Source organism: Rhinatrema bivittatum, chromosome 10 (genome assembly GCF_901001135.1).
Source record: "Rhinatrema bivittatum chromosome 10, aRhiBiv1.1, whole genome shotgun sequence".
Taxonomy (NCBI): Eukaryota; Metazoa; Chordata; class Amphibia; order Gymnophiona; family Rhinatrematidae; genus Rhinatrema; species Rhinatrema bivittatum.
This window is the reverse complement of record NC_042624.1, coordinates 85034972-85056039: the sequence shown is the minus strand read 5'-3', so window position 1 is coordinate 85056039 and position 21068 is coordinate 85034972. Positions and strand designations below refer to the sequence as shown.

General features: G+C 42.2%; 1 protein-coding gene across 2 annotated transcripts in view; it reads right to left on the bottom strand.

Moving 5' to 3' along the window:
- Positions 1-21068, bottom strand: part of COL24A1 (collagen type XXIV alpha 1 chain) — a 554101-nt gene that overhangs the window by 195626 nt on the left and 337407 nt on the right. For both annotated transcript variants that reach the window (XM_029618163.1, XM_029618164.1), the window contains exon 25: positions 16153-16206. In XM_029618163.1, coding sequence (XP_029474023.1) covers positions 16153-16206 — 54 coding nt within the window. The remainder of the gene's footprint in view (positions 1-16152; positions 16207-21068) is intronic.

Below are 21068 nucleotides of genomic sequence, written 5' to 3'. Positions count from 1 at the left end.
CTACATGCCAATTGGTGCCTCTCCTTCCCCATTTCACTTAGCTGTGTACACCTAACTCATGGACAATCTGTCTATCTGTCACACTTTACCTGTGTTTGGAGTCTCTAATATATCCAATATCTTTCACCTAATCATAGTCGCTGTGATTGAATTGCATTCTCTAACTTGTTATTAATCTGGTTTTGCTGTCTGCTTTTGACACACATTGAACTCTTACGGTGGAGAAGTGTGACCATAAATAAATGATGATGATGATGGCAATAATGATGAAAAGTATTTTCTATTTAAAAACTGGGGGGTCCATATTCAGCTGCTGTGCTCTGCTGATGTTAGAGCGAGCCCCGACGCTGGCAGGAAATGTTGGATGTAAGAGTGTTCTCAAAGGATTTTTTCTGATCGATATTAGTTTCAATATCACTTCGAGTTGATGGTACATTATATTTAAAGTTGTTCCCCTGAAACAGCCTCGTTTGCGAGGTGAAACTCGGGCCCTGATTGGGACCTTCTCTTATATGAAGATTTATATTTTGGATTCAAAACCTTGGGGATTTCTTCTTATTTGAAGATTTACATCTTGGATCAAACATTTGGTCGCCTTTTGAAGAATAGTCTATATATTAGAGAAAGCCTACAGATTGTTAATGTTATTGTAAAGCTGCATATACTTAGATTTTAGTTTTTGTCATTTTTGTTTTTTTTATAAATTGTTAAGTGTGGGTATGTGAGTACTCTGGTATGTAGGTCGTATGTGAATATGTTTTATTTATATTCTTGACACTTTGTATTTTGTTATATAAGCATTTGATATACAAATATAAGTTAATGTATATTTGATTGTTGATATAAATCCGTACTGTTGTTGATACCATGTACAGAAGGAAGTGTCACTTTTTTCTCATAGTTAACATACAACCGCTGAGCTAACTTCTTTCTAATGAGTGCCTTGTCACACCCTGAATCTATCAAGGCTCGCGTAGGACAGCCAGCCAGTTCACCTGGAATCACAAACAGGCCGATACAGTACAGTGCGCGTTTTTACTGAATCGGCCTGAAAGTTTGAAAGTCTCCCACGTGGAGCATCTACCAGATTACAGCAAAATATATTCGCCCATTCTTGCTCCCACTCTTCATTCTCCCACTGAGGACAATCCTTCCTATTGTGCTCTTTCACTCCACAACGGGAGCAGGCCTGTGGGATTTGTTCCACTTTCCTTTGAGTGGCTGCGTTCTCTCTTGCACTGCTCCTCTAACCTGAACTCCCACTCTGTGTCCTCCCGCCATAGGCAATCCTCTTCAGCATGGTTGTCCATTTTACAGAAGCATGGCAGCAGCACTTGTTCACTGCCAAGGACTCCTATTTATTTATTTTATACCGCACTATCTAAAATCCTAGGCAGCTTACAATGGAACATATACCCTAAAATGTCCCTGTGAACATATACTCTGACCTCATGTCCTCTGATCTCCGGACCAACATTGCAAGCAGACCCATTCACACCCTCTCTATATGCTGTAAATCTACTGCACCCTATTATAATTTCCCTTGTTAAAAGAGCACCTCCCTATAATGCCCAACTACTGCAATCAGCCTAAGTCAGCCCCATGTATGTTCTCTGGAGCCAGTCTTTTAAGGTGTTCTAGGGTTTTTTTTCTTGTATACCTATTCACAGTGCTATTTTGAATATTGGCCTATGGGTTATTTGTTTTTAGTTTTGCTAGAAACTGTATTTGTGCAATTTGTGCTAGCACGTTTTTCATTTTTTTAAAATCCCCCCAAAATATGTCTTAGACGAGGATATATGACTAAACATGCGATAGATCTCCCCTGAAAAGGAAGTTGCTATCACTGCCTGACACCCCTATAGATCCGTTTTTTTTCTAATCTAGTTCATTTGTTGAAACGAGTGTTTTAGAAATTTTGTTTGAGGTAACATGCAAAGCTTGATTTGTTACTGGGCATTGCCCCCTTCTATTGTTTGGCATGGTGTAGTTGTAAGGGATTGGATCACTGATCTCTTTGGCTGGAGCGGTGCTTTCACCAATCTGCAATATAACTGACCCTGTAGGAGTAGAAACAGTTCATCAAAATGCTATTTGGCATGTTGCTGTGTTCCACCGCCACCAGTAGGGGGATAGATAGATAAGGCTGCAGTAGCTTTGTTTCCAGGATTTGCTTGGGGGCGGGGCTATGGAAGAATCTTAAAGCTATGGGGAAGTCTCTCTTTTACATTGTCTTAAGGAACGGAGGTTCAGAATTCTCCTGGCCGGGCTTAGACCCCACATCCAAGCTCAATATACACATGGATGCAGAGTCATACCGCTCTTCATCAAAATCATCTATCATCATCTGAAGGGAGCATTCAAGGTCCATTCAATCCTGATCAAGCTACCCAAATCAAAACCAACCATTTCCATCTGGTGTCAGATCCCCCCCTTCTTGGGTAAAACATTATTACAATCATGTGCAGAAAACAAACAAGAAAACCAGCTTCTTCTTAGTGCAAGGGTCTCAGTCCAAAATCAAGAGCTTCGCTCAAATTCAGCTCTCGGCAGACTGCAGGCAAACACTTTTCCCCCTGATCTGGTTCCATTTTAACTCTGCACAGAACTGATCTTTGCTTAAGGAAAAAGTGTCCCAGCCTATAATCCTTTTGTTCTGTAAAGACCAGGAGCAGTGCTGGAAGCTAAGCTCTGCCAGCTTCCTTTCCTTTTTTTTTTTTTTTATCTCACACCATCTCATCAAAGAAAGACTTTCTCGCCAAAAAAAAAAAACCAAGCAAACTCATAGCTTTAACTGCCTTGAAACACCTTTAAGTGGTTAAAGCAAGAGATTGGTAGTCAGACAATCCTCTGGAACTGAGCAAGTTTCTAATGGTTTCATTACAAACCTGAGTTCTCGCCAAAACCCCCCCCACAGTTCCTCTTTTCAGTCTGTAGTCACTGCAGTTGATAGGGGATCACTAAGTAAGGCTGGCACCGAGGTACTCATTAAGCCAATATCCACATCACAAAGTAGCCAGTTTAGAGACATGTCGCTTGCTCTACTGAGAAAACTTGCACACTCTCACTATTCACTTTAACTTCTTAAGGAGGCAAACAGAATACAAAAGTATCATTTCTTACTCATCCCGCAGCATTTCATACTGGTTTGTGGGGCTTCCCCAATCCTGTTCGATATAACATTCCACTCCCTACTCTTGCATTCTCAGTCCCAAATTTTCCATGGTGTAATTAAACAGAAGGAAAACATCTCATTTTTACTTAATAAAACAAGCCACTTATCTTAAGGAATGGAGTGTCTGGTGAATAAAACGGAGGATGTCACAATGCCTCTGTATCGCTCCATGGTGAGACCGCACCTTGAATACTCTGTGCAATTCTGGTCGCTGCATCTCAAGAAAGATATAGTTGCGATGGAGAAGGTACAGAGAAGGGCGACAAAATGATAAAGGGGATGGAACAGCTCCCCTATGAGGAAAGACTAAAGAGGTTAGGGCTGTTCAGCTTGGAGAAGAGACGGCTGAGGGGGGATATGATAGAGGTGTTTAAAATCATGAGAGGTCTAGAACGGGTAAATGTGAATTGGTTATTTACACTTTCGAATAATAGAAGGACTAGGGGGCACTCCATGAAGTTAGCATGGGGCACATTTAAAACTAATTGGAGAAAGTTCTTTTTCACTTTCTTGCACAATTAAACTCTGGAATTTGTTGCCAGGGGATGTGGTTAGTGCAGTTAATGTAGCTGGGTTTAAAAAAAAGGATTGGATAATTCTTGGAGGAGAAGTCAGAACTTGAATCATTCTCGCTTTTATAATCATATCAAACAACTCCTAATTTTATCCTTGGTCTCACAATTCCAAATCATTAAATATTTGAGCATGCTACACCAATACCTCTTAATCCAGATGTAACCTCAGTTTTTGAAGTCTTCACTCCTATAGAAATAACTGCCAGTTCTTATTTACTTAACCCTATTCTGTAGACGTAAACTTTTCATGAAGACTGTAATCTGTAAGCACCTGTATTTATTATAAGAATTTGTATTTACTATTTATATTTATTATTTAGCTATTAACATTGTTCTGTTACCACTTGGTACTATTTCTCTCCTTTACCTCAAACTCTAAGTTCCTACTAAGTTAGCCATGTTATTTATACCCAATCGTTGGATGTAATTGTATATTTGTTTAATTGTTCAATCTGTTTGATGTAATTTTCTGTTCCTTGTTCTGTGTAAACCGAAGTGGTATGCACTAGTGCATGAACTCCGGTATATAAAAGCCTTTAAATAAAATAAATAAGTCCATTACCTGTTATTAATTAAGTTGACTTAGAAAATAGCCACTGCTATTAATAGCACCAGTGACATGGGATAGACTTAGTTTTTGGGAACTTGCCAGGTTCTTATGGCCTGGATTGGCCACTGTTGGAGACAGGATGCTGGGCTTGATGGACCCTTGGTCTGACCTAGTATGGCATGTTCTTATGTAGGTAATGGCTCCAAGTCCTCCTGTGAATCTTCCTCCATGGTGCTGGCTGTCTGTTAACCATTTCTCCTACTGCTCCTTTTCTTGCTAAAGCTGCATCATTTATTTCAACCAGGGGCTGATCACACCCTGCTAGAGTTACTCCCTACTGATCCTCCCAGAAACTGCTTTGTGGAGGCACCTGGGAAATGTAGTCCCAGGAGTAGCTATCTTGACTTAATCTCACTCTTTTCCAAATTAAAGGAACCCTGACCAGGAAACTGTAATCCTTTACCTTTCTTTCTGTGTAGGGGTTAAGCAAAAACTAGTAACCATCACAGTAGCTTAACCAGTACCAGTCTGCCTACCCTTTGCTTTAATAATAAAAGGCATCACAACTTGAAAATAATCTTATTTTCTCTAGGCTAAATACAGCTGCTAGAATGCTGCAAATAATTTTACAAATAATCTAGATTTAGTGAAGCAGCTAGAATGTGCAAAGATTAGCTTTTTTACTTTCCAGGACACCCTACCTATGATTGATTCTATTATTTAGCTGTTCCAATTTATTTCTTGCCTTTCTAAATATAGCTCAAGGTGAGTTGCATCATAAAACAATACAGAGGGAGGGTAATTTTATAATAACCTCTGTAATTTGTGCCTTGCCAATGCACATAAGTTTCACCAATTTTCAAAGCAAACTTGTGTTTGGAAGTAACCCGCATGAAGTTTACACCTGCTCTTTACAGCATGAAACTTGTGTAGGTTAATATATGCACATATTTTTTAAATTAACAGTATGTGTATAAAACCTAGCTCCACCCCCAGGACACCTATTTTTTATGTGCATGAAAGTATGTAGAAAATCAGGTTATATATGTATTTTTATGTGCCAAATTCCACCCAATTTTATAAGGAGTCATTTATGCACATAAACTATTTATTTATTTATTTAAGGGTTTATATACCGTCGTTCCAAAAGAAGATCACAATGGTTTACAAAAGCAACATTCACATTATGGGTCAACACAAAATAAGAACATGTTAATTAGATTGTTGATGTAGTAATCTATGATACATAAGTTTATTTTCAATTATTTTACAAATTAATCAAATGGTTGTCTTAATATACGACTCTCAATAATTGTTTAATTTGCATAAATATACTAGTGTTTCATACTAGTGTTTCATATGCATAAATATTTTTTTAATTATCTCCTGAAAGCAATATAAAACCACAGTAATAAGCCATAAAAGTAATAAGCAAAAATACTAATCAGACTAAAACAGTAATATAAATAATTCATACAAGCCATAAAAACAGGAAAATTTAACAACAAAGGTCAAAGAGTAACAAATTAAAAGTTTTTACATTGAATGAGTAACCAGAGAGAATCTTGGAAAAGAGAAAAGCTAATCTTGGCCTCCTGGATTCCATCAAAGACGACCCTGTATGGTCCAACACAGCCCTCCCTAAAGGTTCATGAGTCACTAGCAGTCTTGTCTTCTAGAGCTCTGCAAAACCTCAGAAGGTCTCCAGACAGGCCTGTATTTGCCAGTAGGCACACTAGGTCTGTGCCTAAGGTGGCAAAAGCCACCTCCCTACTAAGCTGAATCTCATTCAGCAGAAAACACCACTCTGATTCCTTACTCCTGTCCCCTCTGCTTACAGGCAGTGTGCAAGGAGAAGGACTGAATCTGGAGCAGAGATAGCAGAGCAGAGCCACTCTGCTCTCTAATCCAGCTCCTCCCGGAGAGCGTAAAACCAGATTATTTTGTGGAGGTTAGGGGGGCTGAGAGGAGGATCATTTGAGGGGGGGGGGGAGGGTGAGGTGAGGGCTGAGGGATAAGGATGGATTATCTCAGGAGAAAGTGGGGAACGGGAGGTGGGAGCTCAGGGTTTGTGTGCGAGAATAAATGGATTAGTGTCAGCTCTGTGTATCTGTACATATAGATATCAGATTAAGTGGGAGGTTAGAGAAGGGATGAGAATATATATATGGGGCCGCAGGACTGAAGCATGGTAGGGACATCTTTCTCCTCCCTCCACCCACCTCAATTTGGATCCTTCCACTTCTCTCCCTCCACCTCAGTTCATCCTGGAATCTCCCTTCCTTCCTCTCTCTTCTCTCCAGATCCTGGAACATCCCCTCAGCCTCTCAACCTTGATCCCAAATCGTCTCTCCTGTATTACAGAACCTTCCCTCCCTCTTCCGCATCCCAGGCTCCTGATGCCAACGTGCTTCAGAATTTTCTAATTCTTGTGCCTTATGATTATGTATCATTGACATTCAAAATAAAAAAAACTTTAAATGAAAAAAAAAATAATAATTTTCTAATTGCCACAGGATCTACTCCTGAGCTGCTGCCAAAAATGTTGTACCTTAGACCTACTACTCCCTGCGGTCCAACCTTATGGGGGTGGGGCACGACAGCACCAACGGCGCCTAGATTCGTCAAAAGTCTAAATCCATCACTGGCCATGGACACCAGACTATTGTTAAATTAGTTCATGTAATGGATTTGGAATAAAATGGAGTTTACATACATTATTTAGTAGCAATAACTTGCACTGAATGATTATTTCATGCCACCTACCAAGAAACTTTCGGGCCGATACAGTAAACCACGTGGGAGAGCGGGTGAGTGCCCGCTCTCCCTGTGCGCGCACAGGCCACTCTCCTGTGCGCGCGATTCAGTAACTTAATTTATTTAAATGAGGGCCCACGGCAAAAAGAGGCGGCGGCTGTCAGCAAGTTTGACAGCCGACGCTCAATTTTGCCGGCATCGGTTCTCAAACCCGCTGACAGTCACGGGCTCGGAAACTGGATGCCAGCAAAATTGAGCGTCCGGTTTTCAACCCACGAGCCGCGCGCCCATTTTAAATTTTTTTATTTTTAACTGAATAAGGGGTAAAGCTAGCGCCTGTATCGGCCTGAATGAGATTGTGGAAGGGATGATAAGTTATCAAAAAATAAAAAAAAACTACAATATATACTCTGCTGGATCAATATTAATCAAATATGGAATTTACATTCACAAAAAATCGTAACTTAAAAAGGAGTGACTTGTAACAGTGCATATTTTTACCCTAGGGACAGCCTCTGCTAGCTTCTTTCCCCAGTCTCAGCTGTGCCACAAACTCTGCTGCAAGAGCATTTCCCTTGCACAGGCACTGATAATAAAATGGGATTGGTGACACATGCCTAAAAGGTCCTCATTTTTTTCTAAATGAAAAGAGACTGGAACCACATCAATTGAAAGCTGTATCTGTTTAAGCCTTTAAATAGCTTCCTGAGTGACTGCTAGGCCCTTCTCCGAGGTCAGCGTGAGCCATATATTTTACCGGATTAAAACATGCATAAATCCATCGCAAAGGACACTTACTAGTGAGTTTGCGGGCTTATGAGAAACCGCCAGAGAATTTTAATATGATCCACATTTTTCTGCTCAAACACTGTGAGATCCCAAACTAAGGTGTTTGGGAAGTAAGCAGTCAGATGGACTTCTTTGATGACGATCTGTATGTAAGGGTTTCCAGTGACTTTGGTTAAACTTCTGTCTTCTACCACAAATGCACATAAAACAGCCACTGTTGCAGGCTACCAGTCCTTCACTATTTCTAAGTCTCACTGAGGTCAGCAGACCATGGAAATGAGCAGAGATAGTGTACACCGGTGCACAAAAAATGTTAGAAATTTCATCACTTGCCCTCCTCCCCCAATTTCCCATGTTCATATAATTGTGATCAGCGACCGTGATCCAATAAATCTCACACAACAACTGCATCTGAAGTACACTTGGGATTTATGATCCCTACTGCTAATAGCAATCGGTTTGGTCCCTCTCTGCTTTCAGAAACCTTAAGACGAGGCTCCCACCAGGGATGTCACAACTGGAACAAGACATAGTAAACGAGAATGAAAAGTTAAGGCAGGCGTTCCTCTTAGTAAGTATGAAGACACCTTAAAAATATTTTAACATTAACGTTTGTGAAAGGTTCTGAACAGAGAACACCGAAAACAAATGTTCTCTACCTATACACAAAGCAAAGAATGATAAGGGCCTGGGCAAAGCAGTGCAAATTCTCCACACAACAGGGATGTGCATTCATTTCAAACAAATGGGTAATCTGAAATGAAACAAAATGAAAGGGCATCGCCCCTGAAAATAACAAACATTTTTGTTTGCATTTATTTTTAGATCACATTTAACTCTATGGGCAAGCAAAACTGAAGGGTTTTTTTTTCTCTGCTAAAGCAAGACAAGAGCCAGGATGGGAAGGGACAAGGAATGACCAATCAAAGTCAAGCATTTTTTAAAATCAGCCTGTTCTATCTAGCTGGTACCTACATGGATTGATAATGGATTCCTATTTTTTTTTTTAAACCTGAAACTGAAAGTAAGATGCAACTTTCAGCAGTCAACATTTTGAGCAGTCATTTCTCTGCTGGATTTCAGACAGAGAGGATGTGCTTTTGAAGCTCTCTCTCAGAGCTAAATAAAGTTTAAAGGAAGATTTAGAAGGGAAAGGAAGGAGAAACTTAAAGCAAGGAGACACTACAATTTTCTGTCTATTCTCTGTTACAGAGTTACTGCATTTTTGAACAAGCAGGAGTAAGAGTGTATCACTGTGTGCACTTGCAGCATAGGAAGAGAACTGGTTTTATATTAACAACTTAAGTATCTCTGATGTGCAAGCAGAACAGCAACCTTTCTTTTCTTTGTTCTCTCTGACTTTTTGGCGGGCCAATACAGTAAACCGCGCAGGAGAGCCGGCGAGCGCCCACTCTCCCGACGCGCACCCAGGCCACTCTCCTGGGCGCAATTCACTAAGGAAAGGTATGCAAATTAGGGCCTGTGGTAAAAAGGTGGCGCTAGGGACACTAGCATGTCCCTAGCACCTCCTTTTTGACAGAAGCGGCGACTGTCAGTGGATTTGACAGCCGACGCTTAATTTTACCAGTGTCGGTTGTTGAACCCGCTGACAGCCACGGGTTTGGAAAACGGACGCCGGCAAAATTAAGCATCCGTTTTCCAATCCGCAGGCCAATTTTTTTTTTTAAGATTTTTAAATTTTTTTTATTTTTGGGGCCTCTGACTTAATATCGCTATGATATTAAGTTGGAGGGTGTACAGAAAAGCAGTTTTTTCTGCTTTTCTGTACACTTTCCTGGTGCCGGCCGAAATTAACTCCTGCCTTTGGGTAGGCGTTAATTTCTGAGAGTAAAATGTGTGGCTTGGCTGCACATTTTATTTTCTGTATTGCGTGGGACTAACTAATAGGCTCATCAACATGCATTTGCATGTTGCGGGCGCTATTAGTTTCGGGGGGCCGAACGCACCATACTGAATCGGCCCATATGTGTGGAAAAAAGAGTTAGCATACATTGATTACAGTGTGGGTGTTTGACTCTTTTTTCAACAACCTGTTTCATTTCCTAGTGGAGAGCTACATAGTCATAATCAACAAGCATATAGTACCACAGTGCAGTCCTTTAGATAAGCTAGCTGGGTATATTCAGCGGTGCACCTGCACTGCCAAATATTCAATAAAAGTAGATGTGGTAGTAGTATTAGTAGCAACAACAATGGGAAAGGAAGAGGGAGGGATTTTTCTCCAAAGGAACATAGAGCACCCGCAAGTAACATTACTGAGAGCCCAGGACTCTCCCACCCACGATAAAGACAGATTGTTTTTTAGCAAGGGGAAACCCCAGACAGGATCAGGTAAGAAGCAGCTCAAGTTGGAAGCGTATCTGCCACCTGCTTCCACGCTCATCTCTGTTCTTCTGGTGTGGGAGAAAGAGAAGAGAGAATCAATGGGAAGTAGCATCAGCAGTGGAAAGAAAAGTAAACTAGGAGAGAAGCACTGAAATACAGCATAGCGTTCCCTCTCCTCCCAAGCAACGTCTCCAGCAGATATCTGGAGAAAGTACTGATTCAGATGAGAGATTGTCAGACTCACAGGATACTGTATAATAGGAAGGTTTGGGAAGTCTAGTTACTAGTGTGTTATATTTTAGTGAACAGCTACAGGAGGCAGAAATGGATACTGCCAGGGCAAAGAGCAACCTCCTGGAAGAGCAGGTAGTGGAGGGCATGAGAGATGCCCCTGGACTTTTCCCTTCTGGTCTGCCCTCAACCTCAGCCCTAGCAGCAGCACCCAAGGGTCCAGAGAGGGGGAAGAGATTCTGTAAGACATCAGAGGTATAAAGGCATTTTAGAGTTAGGGAGGATCAGTGTTTTGGCGAATGCATTCATTACTGAAAGGCCATCAGTAACGGAAACATCAGGGCCTTTTTTTTTTTTTTTTATAAACAATGTCATATAGCATCATTTAAAAAAAGAATACCCATTAAAGCTGGTTTCAAGGGTGGCCGCCAATAATAGCCTGGGGACTCCATCTATTACTTAAAGCAGCAGCAGCAGCAAGAAAACCAGAGAAAAGGAGAAGGCTGTCCCCCAAGCAGACCCCCCCCCAACTACTTCCTTCAGTAAGGTGGCAGGCAAGCATTCCACAACCCCACATCAGCAACAAGCCATTATGGAGCAGATTGGATGTTTACATCAATGTCCCATAGTAAAAGGCAGGCAGCATCAACGATGGTGACATGGTACATTGAGGAAATGATTGTCCTGGATGACCAACCCCTGCAGATCATGGACAATGTGTGATGTGAATGGCTACTGCACCTCTTGGCCCCCATGTACAAACTTCCATCCTGGACTACATTCAGTAGACAGGTTAACCCCACCCAATACATGCAGTATTGTGCTCGCATACTGGCACAGCTGTCCAAAGATAGGGGGTAGCATTCAATTCACAAGTGACATCTCAACCAGCTAGAATGCTACACATGCCTACCTTTCCCTGATGGCACATTTGGGCAGATGGCCAAGCCAGGGGCAGGCAGCAGCTCTAGTTGGGGGCAGCTCAGCAGGTTACAGATGATTTGTGCTGCACACTCCAGTGATGGATATCAGCTGCACCTTGGTCAATATCTAAGGAGCGATGGGGAAGTTGATGGAGAGTTGGCAGCTAGACTGGACAGACAAGATTGCCATTTTTGGTTTTTGTTACAGACAGTCCTGCTAACATGAATAAGGTAGTGGAAGATGGGGATTATGAGGGGATCCATTGCTTTGCACACTTACTGTTCCTAGCAGTAAAGGATGCCTTGGGGGTCAAGGAACAATATAGAAGCTTATTCCTGAAGGAAATGATAGAAAGGTATAGAAAAATAGTGGGTATTTTTACTGGATTGTGAAGGGTGGACTGTAGCTCTGTGAGAAGCAGGAAACAGTGGGGAGAGTGTCTGTACTGCTTCATTTAGAATGTAGGCACCAGGTGGAATTTCACCAATCTAATGCTGCAGAGGTTAGTGAAGCAATGGACAGCCCTTCATGACTTGTCTCTGGAAACAGAGATAGGTGTGGATTGCCCTCCTGGGGCATCATGATTGGCTACACAAGCAGATGGTATGAGTCCTCAAGCCCTTCAAGGATAGCATGGAGGACCTCAGTTCCACAAAAGCCACCTTGAATGAGGTCATCCCATAGTCAGTATCCTGAAGGAGAAGTTTAGTTTAGTTTATTGATCTTAATATACTGCCTTTTAAACTCAAAGTAGTTTACAATTAAAATGAATAAAAATAAATAAAGACATAAATAAAATAATACAAAAGCATAATAACAATCACAATTTACAAAAGTAAAATCAATCACACAGCTTATAATCCATTATAAAATCAGTATAAAAATGTAAAGAAAAAAAATCAGCTCTAAATCAATCAGCATGTATTGAAAGCCTCAATGCCCTTCATAAATTTTAAATAATCTTTTTCAAAGTCAACATATATTGGAAGGACATTCCATAATAATAGAGCCTGTTACCAAAAAAATCTCTTCCACATGCTTTCCAGTCTAATTTCAGATGGAGCCAACATGAAGACCTTTTGTGAAGATTACAAGGTTCTTTTATGAACTCAAGGAATCAAAAGATTTGCTAGATAAACTGATTTGACAAAGCCTTGAAAACTAAACATGTCATGCTTGCTAACAAGGAAGCCAATGTCATTTTTCCAAAACTGGTGTCATATGATCAAACTTTTTAAAACTATAAATCAATTTGATGGCTGTGCTTTGGAATAATTGCAAGCGCTTAAGAAAAGTGATAGGCTGACCTTGATATAAAATGTTACAATAATCAGTTATCGATAAGATTAAACTGTGGAACAAAGAAAATATATCATGTATTTCCAAAAATGGAGGTCCAAAGTTATCAGGCTAAATAAAGATTTGGGCACTTAATAGACTAAATTTTGGATATTGTTTGCAAAAAAAAAAAAAGGGCTTTACTCTGGATAAAGAATGGGCTTTACTCTGGATAAAAATATCCAGCAGAGTAATGCAGCCAAGATAGAGTCCAGAGGCACACTGTATTTTAATGCTCCAATGTCTGATAAGTCATCAGCCTAACTGACCAAAAAGAATGATTCAAAAGATGTGAATTGAACCTAGGTAAAACTCCTAGGTCAACCAGGCACTGTAAGAGTAGTTGATAATCAACTATATCAAAAGCTGATGACATATCAATTCAAACAGAGCATCTAACCCTGACCTCATTTACCAAAGTTGTTCCAGTGCTGTAACCTGCACAGAAGCCTGACTGCCTGGGATGAAAAACATTAGGGGGTCCATATTCAGTAAGCTAGTTAGTGGACAAGTTATCTGGCTAAGGTTTGCTGGATAACTTGTCCTGCATATTCAGCGGGATAAGCATCCTGCTGAATATACTTGTTTAAAGTTATCCGGCTACAGACAGCCAGATAACTTCAATCCTAACCAGTCAGTGACTGAATATAGCTGGTTAGGCCTAAAGATTTCTGGCCTCATATGGCTGGATAACTTGCTATTTACCTGGATATCCTCAGGAAAAAAAAAGTCCTGGCCCGATGCCCAGCCCCCCAAACACCACAAGTATGTATCCCTTCCCCCCTTGGAGGTCCCCAGAAGCTGGCCCAAACCTATAAAATTTATAGAGTTTACAAGTTTCATTTGATGATCGCTGCCAGCATGGGCCTCCCCCTCCCTCCTCATTAAAAATACTTTAATTGTCCCTCCTCTGCCCCTCCCCCACCCCTGGCTGACACCTTCCCACCCACCCGTTACCTCCAAAACTGACCCCTCTGTGCCAGGATCGTGCTTCTCAGTGATCATGGTTGCTTGTAGCGTAATGTCAGCTATTACGTACATAACACCAGAAGCATAATTTTACACTAAACTGTTCACCCACAGATATAATGACTGGCAGCAGAGGAGATTATCCTCCCCCAACAAAGTTGACCCCAAAACAAATTTCAGTCACATGCTATCTCATAGATCTGTTGGTATAGTGGGCACACAAGGCTATGGTCTGGACAGACCTAGCCAAGGTGGCCCAGCAATTCCACCTCTATACACCAACCAGTGGCATAGTGAATGGGTATTCTTAATAGCAGGGGACATTGTAAGTCCACATCATTCACAGCTGGTGCCAGAGTTATTAGAAAAATTGGTCTTCATTAAAATAAGCCTGCCTCTGCTGGGGTACCCTGGATTTCCATCCAAGTGGTAGGAGATCGGTCTGCACAGTTACAGTGAACCAATGCCCTACATTTTTGCTCTCAGTATCTTTCTGCATTGTTGCCAGTTGCCATCCTTGCTGCTGTCGCCCAGCCTGGTCCTCAAGCTCTATATCTCTCCTGCTTCAGCTCCTTGCTATGTAGTTCTGCCACTGTTACTGCCCAGCCTAATCCTGGCTCTCTCATGGTACGTTTGAGAACTCCTTCCACTGTTGGTACCATTTTGCCCATCTCACAGTACTTTGTGCTACCCATGCCACTGTGCTTGCTGCTTTATCCCTCACCCTATACTTTAGGGTTTTAATGCATCTGTGCTCTCTACTCTACTCTAAGCCTTGGGGAGTTTATGCCACTTTGCTTGCTGCCTTATCCGTCCCTCTCTACATTGGAATTTTGATACCACTGTGCTCTCTGCCTGAAGTGTTTATGCCAGTGGGTGCTGTTTTGCTCCTCTCTGGGTGCTTTAAACTGTTCAAGTCATTGCTGTTGGTGCCATTTTCTTCTCCTTAGGTGTCTCAGGGTATTCTTGCCACTGTTACTGCTGCTGTGCCCCCCTCATGGAGCTTTTGGATATTCATGTCACTGCTGATGGTATACTTTGCCCCTTTCATGCCACTGCACCTCATTTGGTACCTCATGGTATTCTTGTCACTGTTGGTGTTCCTTTGCTCCTTTTATGGTGCCTTAGTCTTTTGATGACACTGTTGCCTTTATGATGGTGTCTTGGGCTACTGACGCTATTCCTGATACCATTTTGCCCCACTCTTGACGTTTTGGAGTGCTGTACCTCTGCTACTGATGCCTACCTTCAAGTTTCATTAAAATTGTAAACAAAACCCCAAAGTTACAGCTCAAAATAGGATGCATTGCTTTCCCCATGGACTTTAATGGGAAATGACTGAATGGTTGACACAAATAAATGAAAAAAATATTTGTTTCAAACAAAACAAATCATGGAGGCAAATGAAATGAACTAGCATTTTTTCCATGCAAATCCCTGGCACATAATAGTCTTGTCCATGCTCCTCAGTTCTGTTCCAGAGAAACCACTTCCAGCCATGAGAAGGTGAATTGATTTCTGTGAGCAGTTTCCATTTCCATGCCTATTCAATCACTGACCAACAAGAGGGCCATTGAACCCCACCTACAATAGTGACTTCAGAGACATGGACACCTGTTCACGCAGACCTGGACTCAGATGATATGATAATGACATTGTACTCTATATGCATAGGGACTACATTAATGTTTTTAATTAAAGTATAAAAATGGTGGGGAGTATTTACTACATACTAAAACTGTAAGAAACCTTTTGTATAATAAATACTGCAGTAACATCACAGACAGAGAATTGCTCTTTGCAGATGATTCATCCAGTTATTATGACTTGAACACAAACCTTGTATTATTTCATTGTGATATTTACAACATCAGTCCAAGCAATTTTTTTTTTATTATGGTTGCTGTTATATAGAATGATTAAGATACTATTTTTCACTTAGATTTTTATTTCATTTCTGAGCTGATGTTCAGAAAGCTCTTCCTACTGAATTACAACCAACATTAGGACACAAAACCAGTGCTGCTTGGCAGACCCTTTTGAGGATTAAAATAAAGAAAGAAACAAACTCCCTGCAGTATCATACATGATATATATCAAAGCCATTTAGGCACAGAAAAGCCAGTTTTATGCACGTAAAAGTGCATGTGAGGAAACCGGTTTCACATGTAATCTTAGGTGCACTGAGGAGAGGTGCTCCAGGGGGTGGAGTTGGGGGCAGAGTCAGCACGGGTGGGTGATTTTAAAAAGAACAAGGGTCTTATGCGCATCAATGGCTTTGAAAATTACTTCCTCAAAATCCACAATTTAAAAAATGGCAAATAAAATCCCAAAACCCACATCAGAAAATATGGCAAATTGTTTTACCTCTCCTTTATCCACAAAGTTTGAACCTGAGGTTGGAAATTGTGCTGTCGACCTCCAGGTGAACATTGACGTTTATTTCACCAGGTGATGACCTAGTACACAGTAATAATTAAAGCCATACATCGTCTTACCTTTTCACCAGGCCCTCCAGGTGGTCCAGCTTCTCCTGGTAAACCAATAGTTCCCTACATGGAAAAAAAAAACCCATTAAAAATGGATTTCCATTCACAGGAATTCAAAGAAAGAATTTGATACTGGACTGTGTTAGAGAAGATGCGTTTTCAAATCTTGTCTCTGCTCCATCAGCTTCCCCAGTTCAAGAGAGCAAGTTATTACTGAGCAATGACATCGTTAGATATAGCATAGCAGTTACACAATGATTTATCTTTAAAGATAATCAATGACTCCGCAAGACAAATACTGTACACCTTATGACATTTCTAGAAAAAAAGACAACTTAAGGGCAGATTTAAAAAAACTATGCCCGTGCAAACAAAAGTACGCCAGATTTTAAAATCCGGGGTTGGCGCGCGCAAAGCTGCGCAAAATCGGCAGCCTGCGCGCGCCGAGCCGTGCAGCCTGCCTCCATTCCCTCCACCCCCCGCATCTTCCCCTCCCTTCCCCTACCTAACCCACCCCCCCAGCCCTATCTAAACCCTCCCCTACCTTTGTTCAAAAAGTTATGCCTGCCTGAGGCAGGCGTAACTTGCGTGCGCCAGGCCGGCTGCCGGTGCGCCATGTTCCGGTCCGGGGGTGGTCTGGAGGCCGTGGCCACGCCCCCGGGCTGGAACCACGCCCACGGCCCCGCTCCCGGAACGCCCCCGAGGACGCGCCGGCCGCGACACTTCCCCAACACGCCCCCCAGGAAAGCCCAGGGACTTACGCGCGTCCCGGGGCTTTGCGCACGCCGGCAGCTTATGCAACATAGGCTCGGCGCGCGCAGGGGGAGCTTGGGGCAGGTTTTCGGGGGGTACACGCGTACCCCCTTTGAAAATCTGCCCCTTAGCCTTTTCCATCAACTGTGCAAGGCCCCTAATACCTTGATAATCACATCAGAAGAGGTGATGTAGCAAGATCATTTACAGAAGAAACCATTTTCTCATCCCATAAATGATATTTCGTGGAACCCCTCAAGCACCAATGTATTTGCGACAAAAAACCTAAAATTCTTAGGGACCGCTGGTAATTAATTGGTCTAAGCAGTGTACAGAATCAAGCAATGATACCGGCTGCAGTGAAAGTCCCAGTAGAGCTGACTATTTTCATATGAAATGTGCTCGTATAATACCAAAACCAAGCACAGAGAGCAGGAATATGAATCCAAAAAGCCCCTCTTTCTTTTTCCAAGAATATCTGTAGCCTTTTTGTCTCTCTATTCATTTTCTTTACTGCTGAGCGGCAGCCGGTGGAGCTCACACACCACTGGTGTATTGCAAGGCATCATTTAACTTCCGGAGCAGAAGCAGATCAAAATCTCTGAAGCCATGCATCATTCTGCCATCAGAAATTAGCGTTCGGTCACAATACTGGCGACTTCTAACCATGGGGACGGGTCAAGGAGTCAGAACTTTAGCTGATCCTGTATAGTGGAGGGAAGGATTTTTTGGCCCAGTAAGTTTTGTCTTTCCCCTTTTTGCTTCCTTCCAGCTCAAACGAAATCAGTGCTGGGATCCAGGCGTCATCTGCCTTCATTCACAACTACCTGGAGAATTTGTTTTCCCCCCACTGTCCCTAGTCTGGTTATGGCAGCAACGATCCTGAGGCAGGGAGTCATGCACTAGGATTCCTTCATGGCCTTCTGAACCCTGCCTCCAGGGGCTGAGAACCTCCCCTCCACAGCATCCCCAGGCTGCGGAGGACCCAATCCAGAAATCAAACTGAAAATGAAAATGTACAGCACGTGACCATGAGCCACTGGGATGGCCCCCTCTTGGATGTGTTTGCTTTTGGAAATCAGACAATAGGGCCAGATGCAATGAAGGGTTTCCTGCCACATTTTGGGTCAATGGAAAAAAAATGTTTAGTACACCTGGCCCTACGCCTTTTATTCTCCATTTTTTTAATGTTGTGACAAGGTAAAGCCACAAACAGGACGATACAGTACGCGTTTTCTCTTACCCCTTATTCAGTAAGGGGCGGAAAACACGCGTCCAACCCGCGGCACCTAATAGCGCCCTCAACATGCAAATGCCCGCGCGATACAGAAAGTAAAAGGTGCAGCCAAGCCGCACATTTTACTTTAAGAAATTAGCGCCTACCTTTGGGTAGGCGCTAGTTTCTGCCGGCACCGGTAAAGTGCACAGAAAAGCAGTAAAAACTGCTTTTCTGTGCACCCTCCGATTTAATATGCAATGGTGCCTCTCGAGGAGACATTGCAAAGACTGCATGGAAACAATATCAGATGAAAATAAGCACTGGGGAAACAATATTTGAAAAAAAAATAAGAAAAACTGGCAAAAATCTGAAGACCAATAGATCAAAAAAATAAAAAAAAGCTAGGACAGAGTTTGCCATCTCTGGCTCTCGACAGCCACAGAAAGATCTGGTTTTCAGGATACCCACCATGAATATGCATGAGAGAGATTTGCATACAATGGAGGCAGTGCATGCAAATCTATCTCAAGCATATTCATGGTGGATATCCTGAAAACCTGGCCTGTTTGTTGCTGTCAAGGACCAGAGATGGCCATCCCTGAGCTAGGAGATCCTGCAAAATCACATTTAATGAAGGCACAAAGCTGCTACTGCAAATGTCATGCGTCTAAAGTAAAATCTCCCAGAAAAAAATATGTTTTACTGCAACAGGTCCAACCTGTAAGCGTTTTGGGCCAGAGTTCTGCAGCAAAACACTTAACTGCTTAGGGCTCAACATGGATCAAGATTGTTTTTATTGTAATCCGCTATGTTCAGTGTATTCTGTAGCGGTAGAATACACATCTCAGAATGAAAATTAAACTGGGTCAAAAATATCAGAATTGTCCTTCCTGTGAATGAAGCAGATAAGTGGCCCTTGAAGCACAGGTCCATCCAATCCTCAGAGTTAACAGCACAAACCGGGCCATCGAACGATTGTCAGTCCTGCTCCTTTATGTTTTATCACTTTCCACTTTTCTCTTTTATTATTGGGAGACGGAGGACACATTTCAAACTATCTGCATTAGGATGAAGTCTGCATACACTTTTTATTTGCACACTTTGCCTCCATTTTCAAAGTGAAAGCATTCGTGCACATTCGCCTTGAAACTTGCCGCTGGTGTGAAGTGCCCTGCAAACATTTGCACCTGTCTTTGGTCTGTTTTTTAAAAAGGCACTTTTCTGAATGAAAAACATGCACCAGGATTTCTAAATACAATCTGTGAGCAGACTTTTCCTTCCCCAACATAACCTCGCTCCTGGGAACACCTCCTCTGGTGAGGAGGCTAAAAGAATGGGTGTTGTGGCTGCAATGAGGGACAGCAATTCTTAGACAGCCAATTAAAGCAGGTAAAATGCTTTTTACTTATGCAAATCACTTTGCAAATTGCCCTCTAACAGGCCGATACAGTAGCCGGCATTTGGACGCACGTTTTCCCTTACCCCTTTATTCAGTAAGGGGTGGAAAACGCGCGTCCAACCCGCCGAACCTAATAGCGCCCTCAACATGCAAATGCATGTTGAGGGCAAATGCAAATGCATGTTGATGGCCCTATTAGGTATTCGCGCGCGATTCAGAAAGTAAAATGTGCAGCCAAGCCGCACATTTTACTTTCAGAAATTAGCGCCTACCCAAAGGTAGGCGCTAATTTCTTCCGGCACCGGGAAAGTGCACAGAAAAGCAGTAAAAACTGCTTTTCTGTGCACCCTCCGACTTAATACCATGGCGATATTAAGTCGGAGGTCCCGAAGAGTAAAAAAAGTTTAAAAAAAAGAAAACCGGCGGCTGGTGGGTTGAAAACCGGACGCTCAATTTTGCCGGCATCCAGTTTCCGAGCCCGTGACTGTCAGTGGGCTCGAGAACTGACACCGGCAAAATTGAGCATCGGCTGTCAAACCCGCTGACAGCAGCCGCTCCTGCCAAACAAATCTTTTGAATATCGACCGCCACCTTTAGCAATGTCCTGGGGATTTCGCTAGCTTGCATATTTGTGCCATTAGCACAGAGCTTGCTTGCCTGCTTTTTGGTCTAGCTTTCCTTTTGCTAGGCATGTAATAAATGTAACCATCCAAGAAGAATATATTCTGCACCTGCCCCTCAAAGATCACTTCATTTGCCTGCTGGCAAAACCCTTCGCAGAGTTCTGATTTGGGTCCCTGTGGTTAAATCATGTTGCTAAGCAGACTTCAGATCCTTTTCAAGAGATTGCACTCTGATTAATGAATGGAAGGAATGGAAGCCTGAGGGTAGGAAGGCACTGTCTGTATATGGACTTCTGAGAGTAGTTTAAAGCAGTCTGTCGGCAGGCTTTTGAAATCATCATTTAAACTGTTTTCAACTATCACCTGGAGAAAAAAAGAAAACATCCCTGAAATAAGAAAGCATGCTCTTTCCAAAGTTACCACTACTGCTCCAAGGAGTCAAAGCTACTTTTAACACCAAAGCAAGCGCAGACCAGATACACTGTCCTGTGAGAAACCTACTGCAGAACTGAAAACACAGCAGCTGGGATACTATCCAGAAACATGCCTACTGTGTGCGCGAGCTTCCAGGAACTGGCTAGGATACTTTCCGCTGCTAATAACCAATGCTATGGGCTTGGCAACAGCGTTTCACAAAATTGCTTATTAAAAAATCACCAAAACATGATGTATTTTTAGGCCATTTTCCCACAGGGAAACTGGCTTTATAAATCAAATCTGTGTCTGTATCTTGCTAATAACATTTGAACTGTTCATAAAATGCCATTCAAATTTCTGCCACAAACAGTGGAGCATCCAGGGACCCTTGGCTGACATTTTTCATGTGCCCCTTCTCACTCCTACTGTTAGGTTTTTTTTTTATTTTGAGAAACAGGCCAATTTGGTTTGCTTCAGTTGCAATTTCAGCTAAGGCAGAGTGATGTCATCAAGA